The sequence below is a fragment of the Strongylocentrotus purpuratus genome, unplaced genomic scaffold (genome assembly GCF_000002235.5).
Source record: "Strongylocentrotus purpuratus isolate Spur 01 unplaced genomic scaffold, Spur_5.0 spur5_contig_824, whole genome shotgun sequence".
NCBI classification, from domain to species: domain Eukaryota; kingdom Metazoa; phylum Echinodermata; class Echinoidea; order Camarodonta; family Strongylocentrotidae; genus Strongylocentrotus; species Strongylocentrotus purpuratus.
The window spans coordinates 350,630-373,224 of NW_022145529.1; the positions used below are offsets into that span (position 1 = coordinate 350,630).

Here is a 22,595-nt window from a genome sequence, read left to right on the forward strand (position 1 = left end):
CAACAAATTTCACAAATTTCTTTCTTTTTCAAGAAGATAAGAAGGGGTGAAGGTACAAATTCTGTACCCCCGACCGTCCAGTATCTCTCAGTTGAGTACCGTGTTTTCTCTTTGAAACCCTGGGCCCCGTCTAAGGAGGCTAGTATTAATTGTGCCAACTTCATCTTGAAATCAACTCTTAACTAAACATTGGCGTAATTCTATTGAATATGGCGGCCAGAGCTATCATGAAAACTACAACCCTCCCCTGTCCCTCTCCCCTTACAAAACTCATCTATGTAAATGTACAGGCGAGGACGCAAGAAGATCGGCTTAGTAAATGTGCAAGGGAGCGCAGCAATGGAGCGGTAGGCCCATGTAGAGTTTCGCATTTTTGAAAATTGATATATGTTTTTTATATTCATTTCTTCTTTATATAATGAACACAATTAACGAAAGCTTGGGAGAAATACGATAGAGAAATTAAGCGAGGGAACCCAATTATTATATTTCTTTTCCAAAAATTGAAGTATTTTAAATAAGTCTGCCCTGATTGGAGAACTTAAGATCAATCATACAGACACTGCACTCAGCTTTTGATACTGTATGTTTACTATGACATAAATTGTAATTGTTATTCTTCTTCTTATTATTATTATTATTATTATTACTATTATTATTATATTTTCCCCCACATTATTCAGGTCTGTTATTTCCATTTGGATTAAATGAAGGGGACGAATTTCTACCAGCCAACGATGATGGTTCCACAAACGAGCTACCAATTTCCGTCGCCTTTCCGTTCTTCGATCACGACCATACCAGTCTTTTTGTAAGTCCCTCGTAGCTTGAACCAACAATATTTTGTTTAAAAGAAATCTGTCGAACCCGTTTCATGATAACATATTTCGGAACACATGTCATAAATAAGATTTTACGTCACATTTTTGTACATAATCATCTGAACATAATCGATGACCCCTGAACATGATAAAGATATCGAAGAATAACAATTCTTAAAGGGGATGGTAACATTGTAATGAGAGAAAATGGTGCTAAGGTAGTGACTTTAAGAATTAAAATCTTAGAATTAGAGATGATCTGAACGTTTGAATGAAAACAGACCATTATTAACGATAGAAATTGGGAAAAAATGATTGGATCTTAATTTGACCAACTATTAATACAATTTAATAACATTTTAGGTGAATGTAAATCATCACAAAGCAATGCATGGGCTCTATATACCATTCCAGACATTTTAGTGTTGAACGATTGTTAAAAGCCTGTCTTTTGTCTTATTTTCATTGAAAAACGGTTGGGAGAATTCAGAAATGGTTGGGAGAATTTACTGTTAGAGAGTGTTGCAAAGTGATGCCTTCCTAGAAAACCATTAATATCTTTGTGGTTTGCAAAAAATGTTCAGGATATTTTGCATGTTAGAGGGTTAGTACAGTAGAAGGAAGATAATAAATAACATTTCATACAATTACACAATTTTGTAATCAACCTTAAACAATGTTACCAAGTCACTTTAAACTTATTTTAAATTTTCAAAAAGAAATACAAGTTTTTAATAATCCTAGCGTATTTTACATCGGAGACTTGCTGCGTTTGTAACTTGTAACTGCCTAGGGCAGTCAAATGACTAAGGCATCATCAACAACTCCTACTTTCGCCCCCTATCTCTCTCTCTCTCTCTCTCTCTCTCTCTCTCTCTCTCTCTCTTTATATATATATATATATATATCTCGTTCTCTCTATCGTCCCCATCTCTCTCTCTCTTTCTCTCTCTTTACGTATGTTCGCGTGCGGGTGCGTGTGTGTATAACCATATGAACTTATTTATCTGTTTTCTTTTCGATTATAACGTCACCGTTCGTCTTTTTCAACTTTCCACATGATTTGTCCAAATTAATACTTACTACTGCCTTCTCTATCTGTCTCCCTATTTCTTTGTTTTCATTTCCGTGCTTTCCTTCTCATTCTTTCTATGATATTCCAGCCTTGTCACTAAACTTTACTACCAATCACTTTCATATAAATGTTAATGCAGGTCAACAATAACGGTGTCATCTCGTTCTTGGTGAGTGTTTCGCAATTTACCCCCGATCCGTTTCCACTCGATGATGGCCGACGACTTTTGACTCCATTCTGGGCTGATATCGACACGCGAAATGGTGGGACTCTATCCTATCGACAGGTCTTACGATACGCCCAAAACGACGGCATATTCCTCGCAGCCGATGGAATTATAAGAGCATCATTTGTTGACATGAGAGATTTTGTGTCATCATGGATGTACATCGCGACCTGGGACAGTGTATCTTTCTACGGTGCTTCTGATACCTCCATCGTAAGTACACTGGCTTGATCGATTGTTCGCCGCTGACCCTATCCATATTGATCATCTGTCGCCACTGTATTATAAATTTCGGGAAAAAAAAGTAATCGGCATTTGTTATGACATTCGCCCTGTTGAAAGTCCTGTCGGCCAATTTGCAAACACGATAAAAGAATTACAGCAGATTTTAGACCCAAGTACAAACCTCCGGAAATCGAGCTGATCTTACATGTGACAATGTGTAAAACACGTCTTTATCTTTCACTAAAATTACTAAAGATTGATAGTCATTTCACCATCCTGCCGTGTTATCCGATTTGTTTCATAAAATATCATTCATATCAAGATATAGATTTTGATAATTTTGATATTTTACTTCAGAGGAATTCCTTTCAAGCTGTTATGGTGACAAATGGCCGATACTCCTTCGCCATCTTTAATTACGGTGATATCAACTGGACAACAGGAACCGGAGCTCAGGTAAATCATTTGGTTTATACCTCCTTCCAGTGGCGTACGCAGGATTATTTCAAGGGGAGGTTTTAAAATCGGGCCCAAAATTTCAGCCAGCCGCTGAATAAGCAGGGGGGGGGGGGGGTGGGGTAAGAGAACACTTTTTTTTCGGGGTCCCCAAAAAATCGCCACAACTCAGCCAGTCACTTAATAAGGGGGGGGGGGGGGCAAAGATGAAACATTTTTTTGAACTCGAAATTTGAAAAATTGACATTGTGTTCCGTTGGGGGGGGGGGGTAAGGTCACCTTTTTTATGTCAGCCATTGGTATATTTTTTTTTGTATTATTATTTTTTTGTATTAATTAGAACAACAAAAAAAACTTAAAGGGGGGTGGGGGATGGTTGCCCTAAAAACATACACAAAACATACATATACAAAACATACAAGGGGGTTTAACCCCAACCCCCCCCCCCCCCCTCCCAGCGTACGCGCCTGCCTCCTTCTTATAAACTAGGGACATTATTGTGTATATGGCAGCGAGCTCATGTAGTACAGTAGCCCCTCCCATTCATATGAAATAATACATCAGTCACACCGCCAAACCGACTCCAAGTTGAGTCCAGACCGAGTAATTCTCAGCATTTGGTGTATTGTAATTTTTGATCAGTTTGATGTCGGTCACGTCGGATGTGACTCTGGTACTAGGATCTTAATTTTGATCCTTTTCACAACTTTGGCTTTAGTTTAGTCAGGAAGGCAAGAGGTTGAAGTGAACTGTGCCGTCACATAGATTAAAGGGGGTGATGCTCGGGTACAAGTATAATGATGCACTGCTGGAACATAATACCCGTTCAAATGCTATGCTGCATGTACAGTATCGATAAAAGGAAATAGACATATATGTTATAATCGTTACCTTAAACATAAAAGAGAAGGAGGAAAATCAAAGCTAGTGTAGATCTCGATCAGTACTATTTAAAAAAATGCTGGATCTGTTTGGTGTATTTCCAACTAAAAAGAAAGAAAAAACCTTTGCTGTTGCTTAGAGTCAGAAGTATGTCAATTCAGTTTATCATCAAATAGATATAGGTCAAATGAATGAAGATTTTCACTCTTTCTTTTTTCTTTTCTTTATTTTGGTTGGGGGGGGGGGCAATATGACATGAAATGAAACGAAATAAAACATGAATCGAACCCGTATCAAGTTACATTTGTTCGGAAGTATTGCTTCAAATTGACTCATAGGTTGGATTCAACGCTGGTGACGGAGTGACCTTTTACAGTGTCCCTGGATCTCGGACAGCGGCCGTCGTCGATATCGAAACGACATCGAACATCGGTGTACCTGGAAGATGGGTGTTCAGAACAGACAACTCCAACATCGAAGGACTAGAATGTACAACCTCCGGTGTGTAAATAACCAAAACCATTCCTCCAATTGCTGACGTAATCATCATCATCATCATTATCATAACCTTCCTTTTACTTTTCAAGGGGTTACTAACTTTCAGGTCATGATGACACTCCTTCTCTCCTCTTCTTCTTGTCTGGAACACCTTCCCCATTTTAACTAACCTTACTTTCCAAGAAATTGTCCGTCTTCCTTTGCCCCTTGTGCCATCCTCTTCCAGATCCCACGCTCTTTTCACACGTTCATCGTTCTCTTTCCTCTTTTCCTCTATCCATCTCAATCCATTCCTCGTTATCACTTCCACCTCAGTTTATCCCAGATCCAACCATTCCATGTAATTATTTTGTGTTCTTGCTATCGGACAGCTTTTCACTAAACATTAATAAAGTTAGATTTGGTTCCTTTGCTTCTTTGTTATATCAGCATGCCACATTCCCTTTGATATATTCATTTTGATATACTTCTACGTTTGTTTCCTTAAAAAAATAATTATCAGGATGTTATAACGTATTATAGAGTTGGTGAAAATGAACTACTCTGATTCGGTCAATTAGAAGATATCTAAAATGATTATGTTTGTAGTCATCTCTTGATTTATAATTCAAAACCTGGTCAAATGACAAGGTATTGTTTGGAGGTGCGTAGGCAAGTGAGTGTGTTTAGTGCGGCAGTGGGTGAGCGCGCGTGCGTGTCCTTCTCTTTCTCTCTCTCTCTATAAATATACATATATATAATATGTATATCCGCGTGAACGTAAGTTCACCGAGGAGCGTAATATGAGTATGCCACGCCCTCGTTCGTACCATTTCGTTAACCATATGCTTGTTTTCCCCCTGACAGGTGACATTTCCTTGTTCCCATTGGTTGGTTCAATGCTTGGCGGAACTCAGGTTCTCATCAGCGGACCGTGCTTCAACGCTAACAGCCTGATTGTCTGTGAGTTCGACGGAATCGAAACTTCTGGAAGACTTCTGGAAGACGAGATCGCCCTCTGCATTTCGCCGAAATTCTACAAGGTTGGACAGATTCCCTTGCGCGTGTCTCTAGACGATGGAGTCACGTTCGATTTCACAGGATTGTTCACAATTAGTAAGTTAATATGAACATCGTCTTTGGTAAAAAAAAAAAAAAAAAAGAAGCTTTAAACCATGTCCACCTATGCTGTCATCACATCAAAATCGAAAGCGAAATCGAATCGAAAGCAATGCATTTCAAAAATGTTGACAAAAGTTCTTAAAAATTATAGTTCATGAAGAAATAAATGGTACGTTAATGTTCTAAATCTTAAATTCCAACCAATAAACACCCGTTAATGGTTATCAATTTTACTTGCTTCTTCATTTGTCTGCATCATCTTTCTTGACAAATGCATTAATATTCATGTACGTATACAAGCACACTAGACAGAGCATATCGAAATTACTAGATTCTATTAAAGCACGTAGACATTATACTGAAGGGCTAAAACATAAACTTATAAGTTGAGGTCTGTACAGTGCTGTTACGTGAGGTTTCCTCTACCCGTTGTCCCTGGGTCCTTTGTTCCACAACAACAGATTACACAACACAAAGTGGTTAGATTTCAAGGGCTGATCTTCATTATTGAGCTTCGTTCTTCAACTCCGAATACTAGTCTGACTCGTCCTGAGGACGGTCCGTACAATGTATCTAGATTCGGTAGATACACCCATCACACTCCCCCTCATAAATTAGCACTTATACCAGTAGGAGAAGTGCTATAAAAACATTTCTTTTTCAATGTTGTTTCAGCAACTGCTGTAAGAATACAAAAACCTGAAAGTATTTATAAGTATGAGGTCTTTGTAGATTTAGAAATCTGATAAACAAGTCAGCTTGTAAAACTATACAGTACCAGCATGCAAATGGTATCACAGCGTTGTCTAGTGGTTTCTGTTCATACAATAAAATTGAGTATGAACAGCTATAAATAAAAACATTAACCATTCTTTTATCATCCTGCTCTATCATCTTCATCGCTGACTTTTGCATATATCAGAAGTCATTTGTACTTAACATAAAACAAAATACAATTCAAATCGCAGAGAAGTTCACCTTAAATGACCTATCAATATTAATATGTCTTCATGCTTCTTCGCAAGTTTGAATCTAAACATATTTCTTTGCATAAAAATAATACTAAACAAACTCCAGCAACATTAAACCTGTCTGAAAGATAATATAATATAGCCTTCACGTCAGTTGTAAAAACATGTTACTATTAATCTGAAGTTTTGCATTGTAGTGTAAAACCATATCATCTGTGTTGGTTGAGTATTGAATATTTTCAAGAATAACTTTGATTACTTTATATCCATAACCAAAAATATGGTAAGACACCAAAATACTTTTTGTTCCAAAGTTCCTTCTTTTAATATATTTATCCTGCCTTGGATAAAACATATAAATCAATTTACTGTTTCTATTTTCATATATAAACATGCACAGACAAAATGATGACTCACTAGGCTTTCTAGTTCCTTGTGTTTGTACCAAAAGGGTTTTAACACAATAATATTATCATGCATGTTCAAATTCGTCAACAAATACGATAAGCATATCACATACATATATACACTGGTTTACAGACATCTGGAAAGCAAACATAAGAAAAATACATTTTTCTGTGAGTCCAATAAACAGTTTCAATGAGTCCAATCAGTCTATGTTCACAATGCTTTGTGATTATTAAAGAAACCATCAAAGTTAAAAGTTCTGGTTTCCTTTCTCACATAGAATTCCAATGAATTCACCAATGTTCAACTGTTCAAGAATGATGCTTTACTGTAAGTGTTCAACTGTCCAAGAAATATGGTTCACACAAGGGTTGTTTACTTTTCCATGTGAATATATCAATTAGTTGCTCACTTCTGTCCAAATATCACACACGAGATAAAGCGTCCGCAATAACATTGTCCTTTCCTGGCACATGTAGAATGTCCAAGTTGTATTCTTGGAGCAGCAAACTCCATCGCGTCAGTCTTTGGTTCTTGTTTTTCATTCTGTTGAGGAATGTCAGGGGGTTATGATCAGTTAGTACCCTGACTGGATGTTGAGATCCACTGACATACACGTCAAAATGTTCAAGTGCAAGTATCATAGCCAATGTTTCTTTTTCGACAGTAGAATAGTTCTTCTGACTTGCACTGAATTTCTTTGAGAAGAATGATATGGGTCTGTCGATACCTTCAGCGTCTGCTTGAGTAAGAACTGCACCAGCACCCACATCACTCGCGTCCACCATCATGCTGAACGGCTGGTTGAAATCCGGAGCCATCAGTACCGGATTGGTAGATAGGAGGGCTTTCGCCTGGTTGAAAGCACTCTCGCAGTCGTCAGACCAGACAAACGCCACCTGCTTGCGCAGCAGTTTGGTTAGGGGAGTTACAACATCGGAGAAGTTATGGCAGAATCTTCTATAATAGCCTGCCATGCCCAGGAATCGCATCAATTCCTTCCGGTTGGTTGGAATCGGGAAAGCCAGGATGGAATCGACCTTCGCCGAGATTGGCCGTACTTGACCCGAACCAACAACATGCCCAAGGAAAAGGACAGTTGCCCCTGCAAACTCGCTCTTTGCCAAGTTGACTGTCATTTTAGCAATGGACAACCTTTCAAACAACTCTCTGATTCTCTGTACGTGCTCATCCCACTCCTCACTATACACGATTATGTCATCTATGTATGCTTCGCAACCTGCCATATTCGCTACAAGATTATTCACAAGTCTTTGGAATGTCGCAGGCGCATTTTTCATGCCAAAAGGCATCACTGTGTATTGGAAAAGGCCTTGCGGAGTAGAAAACGCAGAGATCTCTTGTGCTCTTTTTGTCAAAGGGATTTGCCAGTATCCCTTTAAGAGATCAAATTTGCTCACATACTTTGCTTTGCCTATACGGTCTATGCAATCATCTATTCGCGGAATCGGAAAAGAATCTGTCTTAGTGCAAGCGTTTACTTTTCTGTAATCCGTACAGAAACGATTAGATTTATCCGGTTTCGGAACGAGGATGCAAGGAGAAGACCATGCACTACTACTTGGCTCGACAATGCCGTTCTGTAGCATGTATTCGATTTCCTTTTCAAGATTTTTCAGTTTTGTCGGGTTTGCACGATATGGTGCCTGTTTGATTGGGGTTGTATCTCCCACATCAACATCATGCTCAACAACATCAGTTCGAGAGGGAACATCAGCAAATAACTGTGGATATTCACTCAACAGCTCTTTCACATCACTCCTCTCCTTCACAGATAAGTGTGTTAGTTTGTTATCGATGTGTGCTAGAACCTCTGAATTTTTTAATTTCACACATGGGTTCTCTCTCTCAATCTTGCACACTTCTTTCTCAACTTCACACTTTGAGTCACATTCAACAGCACTCAACACTGGTTGTGCTTTACTCTCGTCATCTCTTCGGATATATGGCTTAAGCATATTCACATGACACACACGTCTCTTCTTCTGCCTATCGTGAGTATTGACAACGTAGTCGACATCACCAACTTTCTTAGCAATAGTGTACGGCCCAGAAAATCTAGCCTGCAGAGAATGACCAACTATCGGCAGTAAGACCAAGACTTCATGTCCTACCTCGAAATTCCTCTCTTTTGATTTCCTGTCATACCATGACTTCATCTTCTCCTGAGAATCTGACAAATTCTGTCTGGCAACCTCCCACGCCTTATGCATTCTCTCACGGAAAGTACTCACATACTCCAACACATTTGTTTGTGCATCATCACACAACAGTCTCTCTTTCAGCAACTTCAATGGTCCACGTACTGAGTGACCGTATACCAACTCAAACGAACTGAAACCAAGCGACTCTTGTACAGCATCCCGCACAGCAAACAATAACAAGGGAACTCCCTCATCCCATTGTTTCTCTGACTCCATACAATAAGTTTTCAACATATTCTTCAAAGTCTGGTGGAATCTCTCCAGTGCTCCCTGGGACTCTGGGTGGTATGCACTCGAAACTACATGTTTTACGCCCAGTTCCTTCAACACCTGATTGAACACCCTAGACATGAAATTTGACCCTTGATCAGATTGTACAGTTTTTGGTAGCCCTACAGTAGTGAAAAATTTCACTAACGCCTTTGTCACATTATTCGCTGTAATGCGCCGCAGTGGTATCGCTTCGGTATATCTCGTCGCAGCGCACATTATCGTCAATAAGTATTCATTACCTGCCTTTGTCTTTGGCAGAGGACCTACACAATCTACTATGATCCTAGAAAATGGCTCATCGAACGCCGGTATTGGCTTCAATGGTGCTGCCGGTATTTTCTGATTCGGTTTACCTACAACTTGACATGCGTGGCAACTTCTGCAAAAATTTGCAACATCTTTTTGCACACCTGGCCAAAAGAAATGAGAAAGAATTTTCTCCTGGGTTTTGTGAACCCCTAAATGACCTGCAAGTGGAGCTTCATGAGCAAGGCTAATTATGTCCTGCCTGTATGTAGAAGGGACTACAATTTGGTGGACTTCTTTCCACACCTCATCTGCAGGGACATCTGCTGGCCTCCACTTTCTCATTAGCACACCTGCTTTCTTGTAATAACAAACAGGCACAGTCAATGCCTCCTCCTCAGAAACAGCTCTCTCATTCAAAGAAATCAACTGAGGATCTGTCTGTTGCTCCTTTAGCAACTTACTCTTTTTCAAAGATAGTGGTTCAGATTTTTCACTATTTCCTACGCTATGAACCTTTCTCGCACTCTCATTCACATTGGAATCAGACTCATCCTCAACCAAACGACAAAAGAAAGAATCTCCTAAGTCAACATCTATTTCATTAGACTTCTTCTCTGACTCAACTTTCTTAGCCTTTGAACGAGTTACAGCACATGCTGGGAACGCTACAGGAAATTCTGCAACCAACTCATCTGTCTCAGAACTTTCACAAGGACTAGAACTTACTACTGGACATGATACGACTCTGTCACCAGCGAGATCATTACCTAATATGATAGATACCTCTTCCACAGGAAGTGATGGTCTAACTGCCATCTTCACCATACCAGAAACAAGGTCTGACTTCAGGTCTACCACATGAAGGGGTGCTTCCACAAAGCCGTCTCCAATGCCTTTGAGCAAAACACTAGCACCAACAGAAGAACTATCACAAAAGGGCAACGCACTTTCCAAAATCAAGGACTGAGAAGCACCAGTATCCCGCAAGACTTTCACTTTTCTTGCTACATCACTCTCTGCTACAGATACATATCCTACAGACACAAACGGTTCATACTCTTTCTGAATTTTTTCCATGTTCGCTGGAATAATTCCACTTTGTGAGTTTGATGTAGTTTGTACGAATGCATTAGGATGTGCAATAGATTCCTGTTTCTTAGCCTGAAGTGAAGGACACTTTGACTTTATGTGCCCATACTGTTTGCAAGCATAGCACATTCTTTTCTCTGTTACCTGTCCTTGCTGGGACTGCGGTTTTATTTCATCCTTTTCTTGTGATGAACTAGTTTTTTGGCTTTTGCCCCAGTTTCCATTTTTCTTAGGTTCTACGCTCAGTTTGTTAGAGATTTTGTGCGTGAGCACGTAATCATCCGCGATTCTTGCTGCTTCATCCAGCGAATCGACGCGCTGCTCCTCGAGATGTATACGAACATCCAGTCGCACGCTGCGCTTGAATTCCTCAAGCAGAAGAATTTCACGCAGTTTATCATAATCATGATCAACATGGAGAGACGAGCTCCATCTTTCAAACAATTGCTCTTTTTGTTTTGAAAACTCCATGTGAGTTTGCGATTCTTCCTTTCGCGCTTTGCGAAATCGCTGCCTGTACGCTTCGGGTACAAGTTCGTAAGCTTTTAGCACGCTCGATTTTACTTTATCGTAATCCGACACGTCGGCCATCGACATTGCTAAGTAGGCATCCCTAGCCTTACCGCTAAACTTACTCTGAATCAGGTGAGCCCACATTTCCCTAGGCCACCCCATGCTTTGAGCTAATTTCTCAAAGTGTGGAAAATACTTTTCCACCCCTTCCTCTTCGAATGGAGGGACCATTCTGACATGCTTTGCTACGTCAAAATGCCTATCAGCATTTCTGCTCTCTTTTCTGTTTACGGCAACAAGTTTCTCCCTCTCCAACTCTACTCTCGCCCTCTCTAATTCTAGCTCCTTTATCCTCACTTCATCCGAAACTGAAGACCTAGCCTGAGAATTTAATTCAGGAGGCCGAGACCTAGACCCTGGAGGAGTCACACTGATACCGTCCGCCGCCTCTGAAGACAAAACCTCTTCAGAAACCAGAAATTCGACAATTTTGTTCAAAATGTCCGACTTTAGCATGTACCGCTTGATGCCCACAACCTCGTAATGAGTTGCTACATCTAACAATTCAACTTTAGTCAACGAGCTTAATCGCTCCGCAGACGGATCCCTAACAAACTCCCCCAAAGAGAACTCGCTAGCCATCATGCAAAAAACCTAGCCTCCTAAATATCCTAGAAAGAACTAGAGCCTGGCTGTTATAATCCCCAGCCAACCTTACAACACCTAGATTCTACAATATCCGAGAAATCTAGACAACCTGACTGTTATAACCCTCAGTCAAACCCTGCAAATCCATGCAGAAACATGAGAAGACAACAATGTTTTTCTCACCACACACACCACGAATGCTCGAACCTGAAACGGCTACCCCAGCGGTGCCCGACGATATCATCTTAACGAACCGACATCGACAACACACACACAGTACACACCGAACAGTCCGCTCATAAGGAACGTGTATGTAACTCGTCGCACGCAATGTAATGCAACATGCCAGCGCTAATATGATCACAAAAATCACCTGAAAATCATACTTTCCACTTTATATACCTGGCCGAGCCCCCATTTGTTACGTGAGGTTTCCTCTACCCGTTGTCCCTGGGTCCTTTGTTCCACAACAACAGATTACACAACACAAAGTGGTTAGATTTCAAGGGCTGATCTTCATTATTGAGCTTCGTTCTTCAACTCCAAATACTAGTCTGACTCGTCCTGAGGACGGTCCGTACAATGTATCTAGATTCGGTAGATACACCCATCACAGTGCTTTGAAAGGAGGTTGGTACTAGACAGTGACTTGAGCACAAGTCTGAAAGATTAAATATATTGCCGCGTTATCATGATTATGTACCTGGGCATCATTCACGAAATTGTGTACAAGTTCGTCAATATTCCATTGAAACGAGAGTTGATTGTAATTTAGACGTTTCAATGGGATGTCGACGAACTTGTATTTATGACGATTTCGTGAAGTGGTGCCCATATTATCTAGACAGTGAACTTTTTTTCCCTACAGTCAGTGTCGAGGACGTTCCTGACAATGTTTTTTCCTCGGTAACGGAAAGCAACCAAAGAGAGTCGGACTTCGAGATCACGTGGAACACAGATAACCTTGAAGGCGTGGATGAGGTTGACATCGTTGTCTACGGCTACCGAGAGGAGTCAGAGGACAATTTCGTGGAGTTTAGGGGACCTTTGGTCATAGTCGCAGAGGGCGTTGACTATCATGTCGGTTACCACACCGTTTCAGGGCTACTGGACCCTGAAATACATGTCGACGTCGGTGTTATTGGGGTCATGGAATCTGAAGGTCAAGGGGGAAAGTAAGAATTAAATCAAAATTGATATATTTTCCTCAAAATGTAGTAGTATTCGTATATTATCTTAACGACTCTTTAAAAAGACATATATGCAATTTATATTTTTTTAATGTACATGCATTTTCTACAACTTGATCTTTTACTTCTTTTCTTAATGTTTATCCTCTCCGTTTTCCTGTCTTCATGTTATATTCTGTTTTCTAAAGTTTGCTGCCCAAGCAATCTTATCATATTAACTACATATACTTCAATGTCGAAAAATCAATTGTAACTGTATTTTATGTTTGAAATATGCAATGAGTGTTTTAATTGTAAACATGACCGATTCAGCCATAGGGCTGCGACACATGTTTTTTTAATAAACCTTGAATTGATTGAATTGATTTATTGATAAGTTTATCTATCATTTCTTGGTAATTTATATAACGTGCATTGATTATTTGGAGCCTGGTGAACTATTGACCGAGATGTGATCTCGGGGCAGCAATTTTTTAGAGCTAAAGGCGAGGGAAGAATGTATAGTATACAAATATACAATGACACTCGAGGATCTAGGCCGAGGGGAAATAATACTATTGATGTTCCTGAGTACGAATAGTTTTAGCTTGTTCCGAGAATGAGTCATTGTATATTTGTTTGATATTCCTTCTATCTGTGTCATTCATGGGACCCTTCTGTGAAACATGTAATGTACTCACATTCACATCACATTAAAAAATAATAATAATTGCACTGCTCAAATGAAACATTGAAGGGTGTAGTAGTGTCGTGCAGTTACGGCACAGCGTAAATTACAACATTTGCCAGATGGGGAGGGGGGCGGGAAAACGAATAGTTCACTTTTTCCCTATGGAAAAGCTGAACTATTCGTGACGTCAGCAATACAAAATGAACTATTGGGCGGAAAACGTTTTTCTTAGTAACACTATTCTTGTTTGTGTTGTGTAAACTCCTAATGCAACAATTTAACGATAAGGGATATGATACCTAACATACATGAGATCACTTAGGCGATGATAGTTTCCACCGGCACGAGAAAAGGGGGTTCATAATTTGCTTTGCTTCCCATATAGATATTATGACTGCTTTGATATTCGAGAAATAGTTTCTTATAGGTTCTTGGGGACGTTGCATCTTGCTATTACGCCTTGGGGTGGTAGCAGGATGCAACGTCCCCTTGAGCCTATAAAACAACTATTCCTCTCATAGTAGTCATTCCTCTCATAGCAGTCATTATATTTATACTATCACGCCCCCGGTGGGGTCACTCAATGTGACTTCCGGACCGCATGACCGTTACCAAAATCGCGGAAAAAGGGGTCAATTTCAAGCAATGTCCGCGGACAAAATATTCCTCGAAATAAAGAAAATAGGGGTGCACAGGTGTCCCCGAAATTGATAAATAGGGGTCAGGAAAAGGGAAAAGAGAAAACCGGGAAGGGAAAAGAGAAAACCGGGAAGAAAAATTCTCGGAGCCGAGTCTTGTCCTTGAAATATGGTAAAATAGGGGTAAATTTGCGAAAGTGTCCTTACTATCTTATAAATAGGGGTATTCCAAAGTACGATTTTGTCCTTGTTTTGACGTAAAAAAGGGGGTTAAATTTCACAAAATGTCTTTGAAATTGACCGCAAAAGGGGGTTATATGCATTGGTGGTAACGGTCATACGTGTCACTCTTTGCAGGGGAGTGACCCCACCGGGATCACGCCAAGAAAGAAAATAATAATATCACACCAAGAATAAAGCAATCCACCAGTTTCTGTGTGACCTTGAGTAGACCAATCGTGTTGCAGGATTCTTGGTAAGTGGGATAGAAATATGTATTTACTGGGTTCCCTAATCGTTATTTTCTCGGGTTCTTCTAGTTCTAACCGGGCTGCCATCTGGAGCAAGGTCCATGTTCTACAGTGGCACAACGGCGATGACGTCACAAATTGGTGCAATGATTGGATTAGAAAAGAAGTTCTGTCTGATATTTCCTTTCTGTCTGTCACGCACCCGTGCCCATGTACACTTGACCAGGCCCAAATCGACATAGGGAGGTTTAGTCCGCATCCGCTGTGCGATATTGGCATCTCGTCGCCTAGCAACTGTATCCATAAACCTGGGGCGATACACTGCGTACGAGCAGACACACCGAGGTATTTAATGTTAATTATTAATGTGAAAGAGCTAGCTTCTCCATACTCTAGTGGCATGATTAATAATAACCATTACGAATCCACTAACAACTCTTAAAAAGCACTTCACCAGAAACAACTTAGCCGACCGAAGCGCTTAAAGTATTATTAACCTTAAATCAATTACAATTCTACACACACACATGTACATTTGAATGTGCACACTCTCCACTCCACTTGGCTGCATTCCAGCTAAACGTCTTTTTTGAGGACGCCAACATGCTAATCCAAATCACATATGACGTCCGCATACTAGCGAGGAGCCATTTAACATCCGGCTGGAGAGTTAAAATACCTTTCTCGAGTTTTAAGTACTCAAGGATGCCTCAACTATATTCGATATTAAACTGATTTCACTTGTTACATACGACAGAAATAGTTTTGTACAATTTTCGTTTTTATACAGTACAGTATGACCTGTCCTTTTCAAAGTGTTAGAAATGAACAAGATATGTATATATTTTAAGATGAATATCCTGCATGGGGGGAAAGTAAATGTCAACTTCTGCATTTTTTCAGCACACTAGGAGGGGGGCAGGAGTGTTGCTATGGTGATGAAGGAATGATCATCAATGTCCTTGATAGTCTGGGAGGAGGCTACAGTCATCGTTACCACCATGGGGGCGTTACCCCATATGGAGAACCTAAGAAGGTATTTGGTGTGACTCTTTGTCAAACAATTAGAAGGAAGAGAACAATTTGACCACACACGCCCACCGACGCATACACACACAAAAACATACACACACACACACACACACATAGCCAGTATTAGTTCTGCTCGGAGTTTGAGATAATAGGCAAAAATATAGCAAATATTGATCATCCGTGCAAGAAGAAATTGTTTTAGAAATTTCCGCCCTCAAGTAATGATTTTATTTGACTTTAAGAAACGTTATTCGTCAAAACATGTGCATCCTATCTCCATGAAATGTGCCGGAGTGCAAAGAAAGAGAGAGAGAGAGCGAGATCACGAGTAATTACGTCATAATTATAGAGATAATAAGGCAGAAATAAGGAAAAAGGCGCGTAGGAAAAAATGTAAGACGTAACAGTACGTCATAAAGAAAGCAAGTGAACACAGAAAAGGAAAGCACAGTACATTAACAGGTCAGTGAAGTGGGAAGAAAAAATACAGAGGGAGAGAGAAAGAAAAAAAGAAGAAGAGAGAGAAAAGGGAAAGACAGAAAAAGCGAATATATCAGACAAAAGTTTAGAACGGGGAAATTAATGGAAAGTGACATTGAGTACATCCGGCTGCAAGCAGCCCAGCCGATAATGCATTGTTTCTTCCCAGAGCTTACGATGAACATCTGTACTTAAATAGCATCTAACAACTCCATAAACATTACATACTTAACATATATCATACATATGTAAAAATAATATATACATGTAAAAAAATATTACCTATGTAACAAGTTCGGCAACTACCGTGGAAAATAATACAATGCGAAAGGAAATTAGAGAACAATGGTCGCGTAGCTTGAATCAAAATTCGTTATTGTGTGGAGGTTATAAATATTATCACGTGACTCCATTAACTCTTCAGGTACCATATATGTCGCACTACCTCGTCGACATCTTGCCCTGGACCTACTGCTGTACTTACGGTGGACCAGATGAGTGCACAAATTTTGGTCGTCATCGGCCTTCTCAAACTTGCAACAACTACTTACCGCCTCCTCCAGGTATTCTTTTTTGCATCAATTTTATTGATCTCCCCATAACCATGATGAGATTTTTTCTATCATTCGACAGTTAGACGAAGTCATGGAAGCATATTCGGAAATGTATGTGTGTAACCATAAAACCTTGTTCACATCAGACGCGGTAAAAAAAAAAAACCTGCAAAAAAGGCTGATGTTATTCTACTTCAAACAATTTTCAAATAACAATATTTTCATACCGACAAAGGAAAGATGATTAAGCCTTTTTGTAAGAAATAAATATAAATGCATGTTTATGTGCGCTTTACAAAACAGAATACAAAAGGGGTGCACTGGTTTCATAATTAGTGTGAGATTTTACAAAGTGCTAAATAAAATAAACATGTTTTCAAATTACTTCTGAAAAGTTCGTGCGTTTCTTTATCTCTAAAGTATTCCGGCAAGTTATTCAATAAAACAGTGGCTGCATTTGAAAATGACCTTTCCCTGTAAGATTTTGATATAGTTTGTGGACTCTGTGAAATAAAGACTTTTTACTGGAAAAGCAACGTTATTTCTGGTTTATATTGTATTAATAATTCAATAACAGATAGAATGGAGCAAACTGATGGAATTATTGATAAAAGTACTTTAAATTGGATACGAGACTCGATAGGTAGCCAATGTGTATCCTTAAGACTGGATATATTGATTGATGTTTTTGGTTTGTGTTACGAGTCTGAAAATATATTAGAAGATCATCCCTGATACCCTTCCAAAACCATTTCCCCCTTCAATATCATGTACTAAACTTTCTCCTTTTTTACCCCCTCTCTCTCTCTCACGCATCCATCTATCCCTCCCTCCCGTTGTCACAACACAGCATTGGGCAGTGGTGATCCACATATTTCAACTCTTGACTCGACCACGTACACTTTCAATGGTCATGGTGAATTTACTCTGCTGAACGCGCTGAATGACACCTTCATCTTACAAGCAAGAGCGGCTCCTCTCGTTGGTAAAATTTATTTTCCATTCATTGTTTTAGCTCAGTCTCCAGTTAACCCATTGACTACTGAATGTTATAGGTCCTATAGGCTTTAACACAGAGACCAACCGGTTCCCGTAAGCAAAGGGTTAAAATGTACTTTTCACGTCTATGTCAATCCGATTTTAAATTCGTTTGCGAGTTTACTCAGATATAATTTTAATTCCTGATAGACTTTTACGGATTTATTGACAGGCAATTTTGTAACAAGAAAAGAGTACTTGAAAATGACCCGAGCTTCATGAAAGTTTTTTTTCAACAAACCTACGTGAAAGGTGCATGTAAAAACCTTGGGATTTAAATGCTTTAACATTTAGAGATTCTTAAATGAACCCTGTACACAAGTTCCTCTAAACAACTTTTTAGGGTTCTAAATATAGGACAAGATTAGGAACCCAACCGGTTATATTGTTAATCATCTGTTTTATATTAGAGGGGAAACCATTCTATGCTCAATGATGAAACTAACGCCAGATCATTCATCTTGTTCATAATGAATAAAGAAGTCACATGTCAACTTTCTGTAATGTATGTACACTTTCACATCATTCTAAAGGAAAATATGATATTTCACCTATTAGTTGAACAAATTTTCATATCAAAATGTATTTCCTACTGTAATTTCCATTGCAGGAACGTCTGATGCAACGGTGTTTGTTGCCATGGCAGCACGATTTGGTGATAGTGATATAATTCATATTCAAACCAATGAACGCAGGGTTCTTGATGCCTATGTCCGACTAGCCGGAGATGGACAACACTTCACACGGATTGAATTCGACCAGGCTTCTCGATGGTCATATTCAGGTATAACAAATTAACCTTTTGGTTTTTTACGTCATGCGGTTAGATTTATATTTATTCAGTTATGTATCCTACAAATTTGTTCCCTCTTCTTCCTATCAAGAGGAAGCTGGGAAAGCAGTTAATTTTCTTTAACAGTTGCAAGACTTCAATTTTTCGAGAAAATTGGTATTGAGGAATATCACACCACTGGAAAATATGATGAACCTTCGAACCAAGAATGTCTAAGCTTTAGGAATACTGTTTTTTCACAAACTACTGTGCTATCTCACAATGAGCAGAACTATATTGTTCCAGATCCTTTAATCTTCCCCACCCCTCTCGTATTTTGCTATTAATACCAATCGTTGTACGATAAGCTATTCGATACCATGCATTGTTGAGTTCTTTATAGTACCCATCTTTTTGCATCTACTTGATTTCCTAGGGGTCTCGGTAACCGGTCGCAACATTACCTCAGGTGGAATCATTGTAGCTTTCGACGGAGGGCTAGGTCTGAATCTAAAAGCAGCAGAGGGGGCCATGAGCATTCTTCTTGTAGCTCCAGACTCTTTCCGAGGTCAAACGCAAGGCCTGATGGGAACGTGGAATGGTAATGCCAGCGACGATTTCCTAACTCCTCAAGGATCTTTCCTCTCACCCGATTTGACTACTGAGCAGTTGCACTACCAATTTGGATTACTGTGTAAGATCATATTTTTTCCTCCCTAAAACTTTTCTCTCACTGTATGTTAATATTGTTCATAGTTATCTTTCATTTGCTTGATTTCGAAGAACATGTATTATTGACACTAATTATCATTCACCTAAACAAAAAAGACTCTTCGTGTGTTTAGCTGGGACGTCTGAAAGTCATTCGTCTATAATCTTCATTACCTTAACTTAATTTTTCCCGTCCTAGGTAGAATTGTAATAGAGAGCGAGCAAATGTGAGGTTTTAAAGGGATAGTTGAGTTCTGTTTTCGGACCGCAATTGCCTTCAAAGTGCATGGTTATTGCTCTTATTCTTGTCTATGACATTTATAGTGCCCTTTGAGGACCTAAAATTGCTATGAAGGTAATTTTAAACCCAAAAATGTGTGAAATTTAGCCAATACAATCATACCAATTCAGCTCCACTTTCAACAAATACGGTGACCGTTAATTAATAATAACAATACATGACGGGCCGGCTGGTTGGGCTTATTTCAGCCGTCTCTGAACCGATTTTGATCAAACAAAGATGATTTTGTCATCTAATGCCTGGATTACATTTGGTCTGCGATTAGTCTACGGAGCCCGTATCCTGCCCGTATCCCCTTTTCCATGCGGCCTCTGTGCGGAGGCAGGAGGCGGCCGTGAGATTTTCGTACGGATTCACGGACTCCGCAGCCTTTACGATTTTGTTTCGCGAGAAGTTAAACAAATTTGAAAAATCGTAAGCCCGTAGCCCGTATAAATGTCGTAGGTGGCATTGCACAATCCCCGCACAGGCATCGCCCGGAGGCCTCGCACTGATTGTGCAGCAAACGTACGATTTTTCGGTGAACATGGGGGCAAAAAAAAATCGTACAGAGATTGTAGACTCGTGGGGTATTCGCACGGCCATTGCACAGCTATCGCAAGGTTGCTGCTCGCTGCCCGTACAGTATCCGTGATATTGAGCAGTCATCTTTGCACGGAAGCTGCACGGGCTCCGTACGATTTCCGTGCGGAGGCTGCGGAGACTGCACGGCTACTGCATTCAAATTGCACGATTTCCGTACAATCTCCGAGCAGCCTCTGTACGGCTTTGCCCTGGCCTGCCCGCGAGGGCCAATACAATAAATGGCACGATGCTCGTAGATAATTTAAACACAAACATCGTTGCCCCTAGCCTCCTACGATGTCTACGAAAAATCGTAGACTAATTTATCGTACGGCGCCCGGGGCAAATGTAATCCAGGCATTAATTGTATGTTTTTTTTAAATTTGACACTCAGTTTTTCATTATCTTACAAACAATTTTTTTGTGTAGCGCCCTCTGCAACAGAACTCAACTATCCCTTTAAAGATATCGTTGAGTTCTGGACGTGCGGTTACATTTTGAATAAAGTCTTTTATTTGGAACAGTTTATTAAGTACTATTGATAGAGGTATTGGCGTCTACTATGAGGGTTTTTTAATAATCAAAATTACAAAAAATCGACTCAATCTTGCTGACATCACATGGACTGCACACACAAATGGAATTTGAGGACTACACACACATATCACATGAATGATTGCTCGAAAGTTCTTGTCATATTTCGAATGAGAGCATTTGACATGAAATCATGTTTTAGTATGTGCACTATATTCTTACAAACTACCATAAAAAACTTTTAAAAAAAAACTTCATAGATTATTCATTACCTTAAAGAACTCAGCCTTCTCCTTTAAAAACCTCGGGTATAGAAGAGACCATCCCCTCCCAAACTATTAGAGGATTATTGAGATATTCTCCATAGCGTCGTTGCTTCTGATCTTAAACACGCATGTGCGTTACAAAGGAATACATGTATGGGTTATTGGTCACTCTCCTTTGCTTCAATACAGGGGAAATCGATGCAGCAGAATCGTTGTTCTATTACGAACCGAGCAATGACCACGAATCTCATACCGACCGCACTTACACTCCTGTCTTTGAGCCTGTCGCCAACCCTTCTGTAGACCAAAGCCTTGTATTAGAGGTGTGCGGTACGAACCAGTTCTGTATCTTCGACTACCAGACAACGGGGTCGCAGAGTTTTGCCCAGAATTCCGTGAAGGCACTTGTGCAATATCAGCAGACAGTCGACAACATAGCATCGTTCGGTAAGTTTTTCATACCTGCTGCTCACAAAAACTCATTCCATTGCGCCAGTCATATTCATCCATGCAATACATTAGGAACTTTTAGATTGAGTGGTCGAGAACACGACGAACGCTGACTGATCATGCGTGTCAACGTACTGAACTGCCCATGTTGACTACAATTAGAAATCTTTCAAATTGCACTCGACGATATACATGCATGCAGGAAGTAACACTATGAATATGACGGACAAAGAAAAAAGACAAAATATACAGTTCCTCATTCTACCCTCAACAATTGCTGTGGTAGGACATCCCTTCATTGCTATTATGTAAAAATGTGTAGAACAGGTGAATATGCATGTGACACCTGTTCTACACATGTTTACATAATAGCAGGGAAGGGATGTTCCTTTGTCTACTTGGGGAACTTTATATTTTATGCGCACGCGGCATATACTAGTACCATAGTAGATTAAGGAAAATCAAGGTTGACGCATTCTCGATCGCCAACTGAGACGACGTGACGTAGCGCAGTGCCTTAAAATGACATCACACGTTGCAGTCAATGCTGTCGACGTGCAAATCTATGTCCGTGTTGCGCATGAGGCATAATTTCGTTTTCGTTATTACCTGTTTTCGTTATTACCAAGTCTAGTCAACAAAGTAAATAGCCATTTACCAGTAATTCAAGGCATTGTTTGAACTATTCATTACGCATTCATTTTGGTTATGATTTCTGTCTAACAAGGCATGTCAAAGACCGCGCAAGTCAATAACGTTGTCTTCAGTCAGCAAAAAAAAATCGTGTGCAATGGGCTTTAATAATCTACTAGTATTCAATACAAACTCGATGGGTAAACCAATTGATACGGGTTTGATTCCTCATGTGCAACTCGCCTTATCTGTATTGTTTGCTGTGTTCTATGATTATATGTGTAATCACGATATTCTGAAAACCTGTTAATGTATTACAATCAAACTTTGTTTTTGTTTGTATAATCGCTCTATAGCGGAGGCATCATTTTCTACTGCGTGCAGTCGAACATCCATCTAAAAGTTTGTTTTTATCCTTTCAATGGTTCATATTTTGTTCTCATCATATCTTAAGTGAGTTGCCCAACTCTTCCCGCCCCTGCTAACGGAAGTGCCATCGCGACGACCTACATGGCAGGGGGCGTGGCTAGATTCGTGTGCGAGGCCGGCTATGAACTGAGTCACGTGGTCAACTTAACCTGCCAATCAGATGGTGCCTGGAGTGCTGGCGATATCCCGACATGCATCAGTGA

The 22,595-nt window shown here is 39.9% G+C and overlaps 1 protein-coding gene across 1 annotated transcript; it reads left to right on the forward strand.

The window, feature by feature from the left end:
• Positions 1-2,023: 2,023 nt before the first annotated feature.
• Positions 2,024-22,560, forward strand: LOC105443172 (sushi domain-containing protein 2-like; the record flags this gene model as incomplete). The annotated part of the gene is made up of 13 exons (XM_030982363.1): positions 2,024-2,335; positions 2,705-2,803; positions 4,024-4,186; positions 5,030-5,278; positions 12,529-12,835; positions 14,698-14,973; positions 15,532-15,664; positions 16,565-16,703; positions 17,545-17,679; positions 18,343-18,516; positions 18,941-19,198; positions 21,070-21,327; positions 22,418-22,560. Coding segments are annotated over exons 1-13 (2,646 nt in total), but the record flags the coding sequence as incomplete, so codon positions are not given.
• Positions 22,561-22,595: the final 35 nt, after the last annotated feature.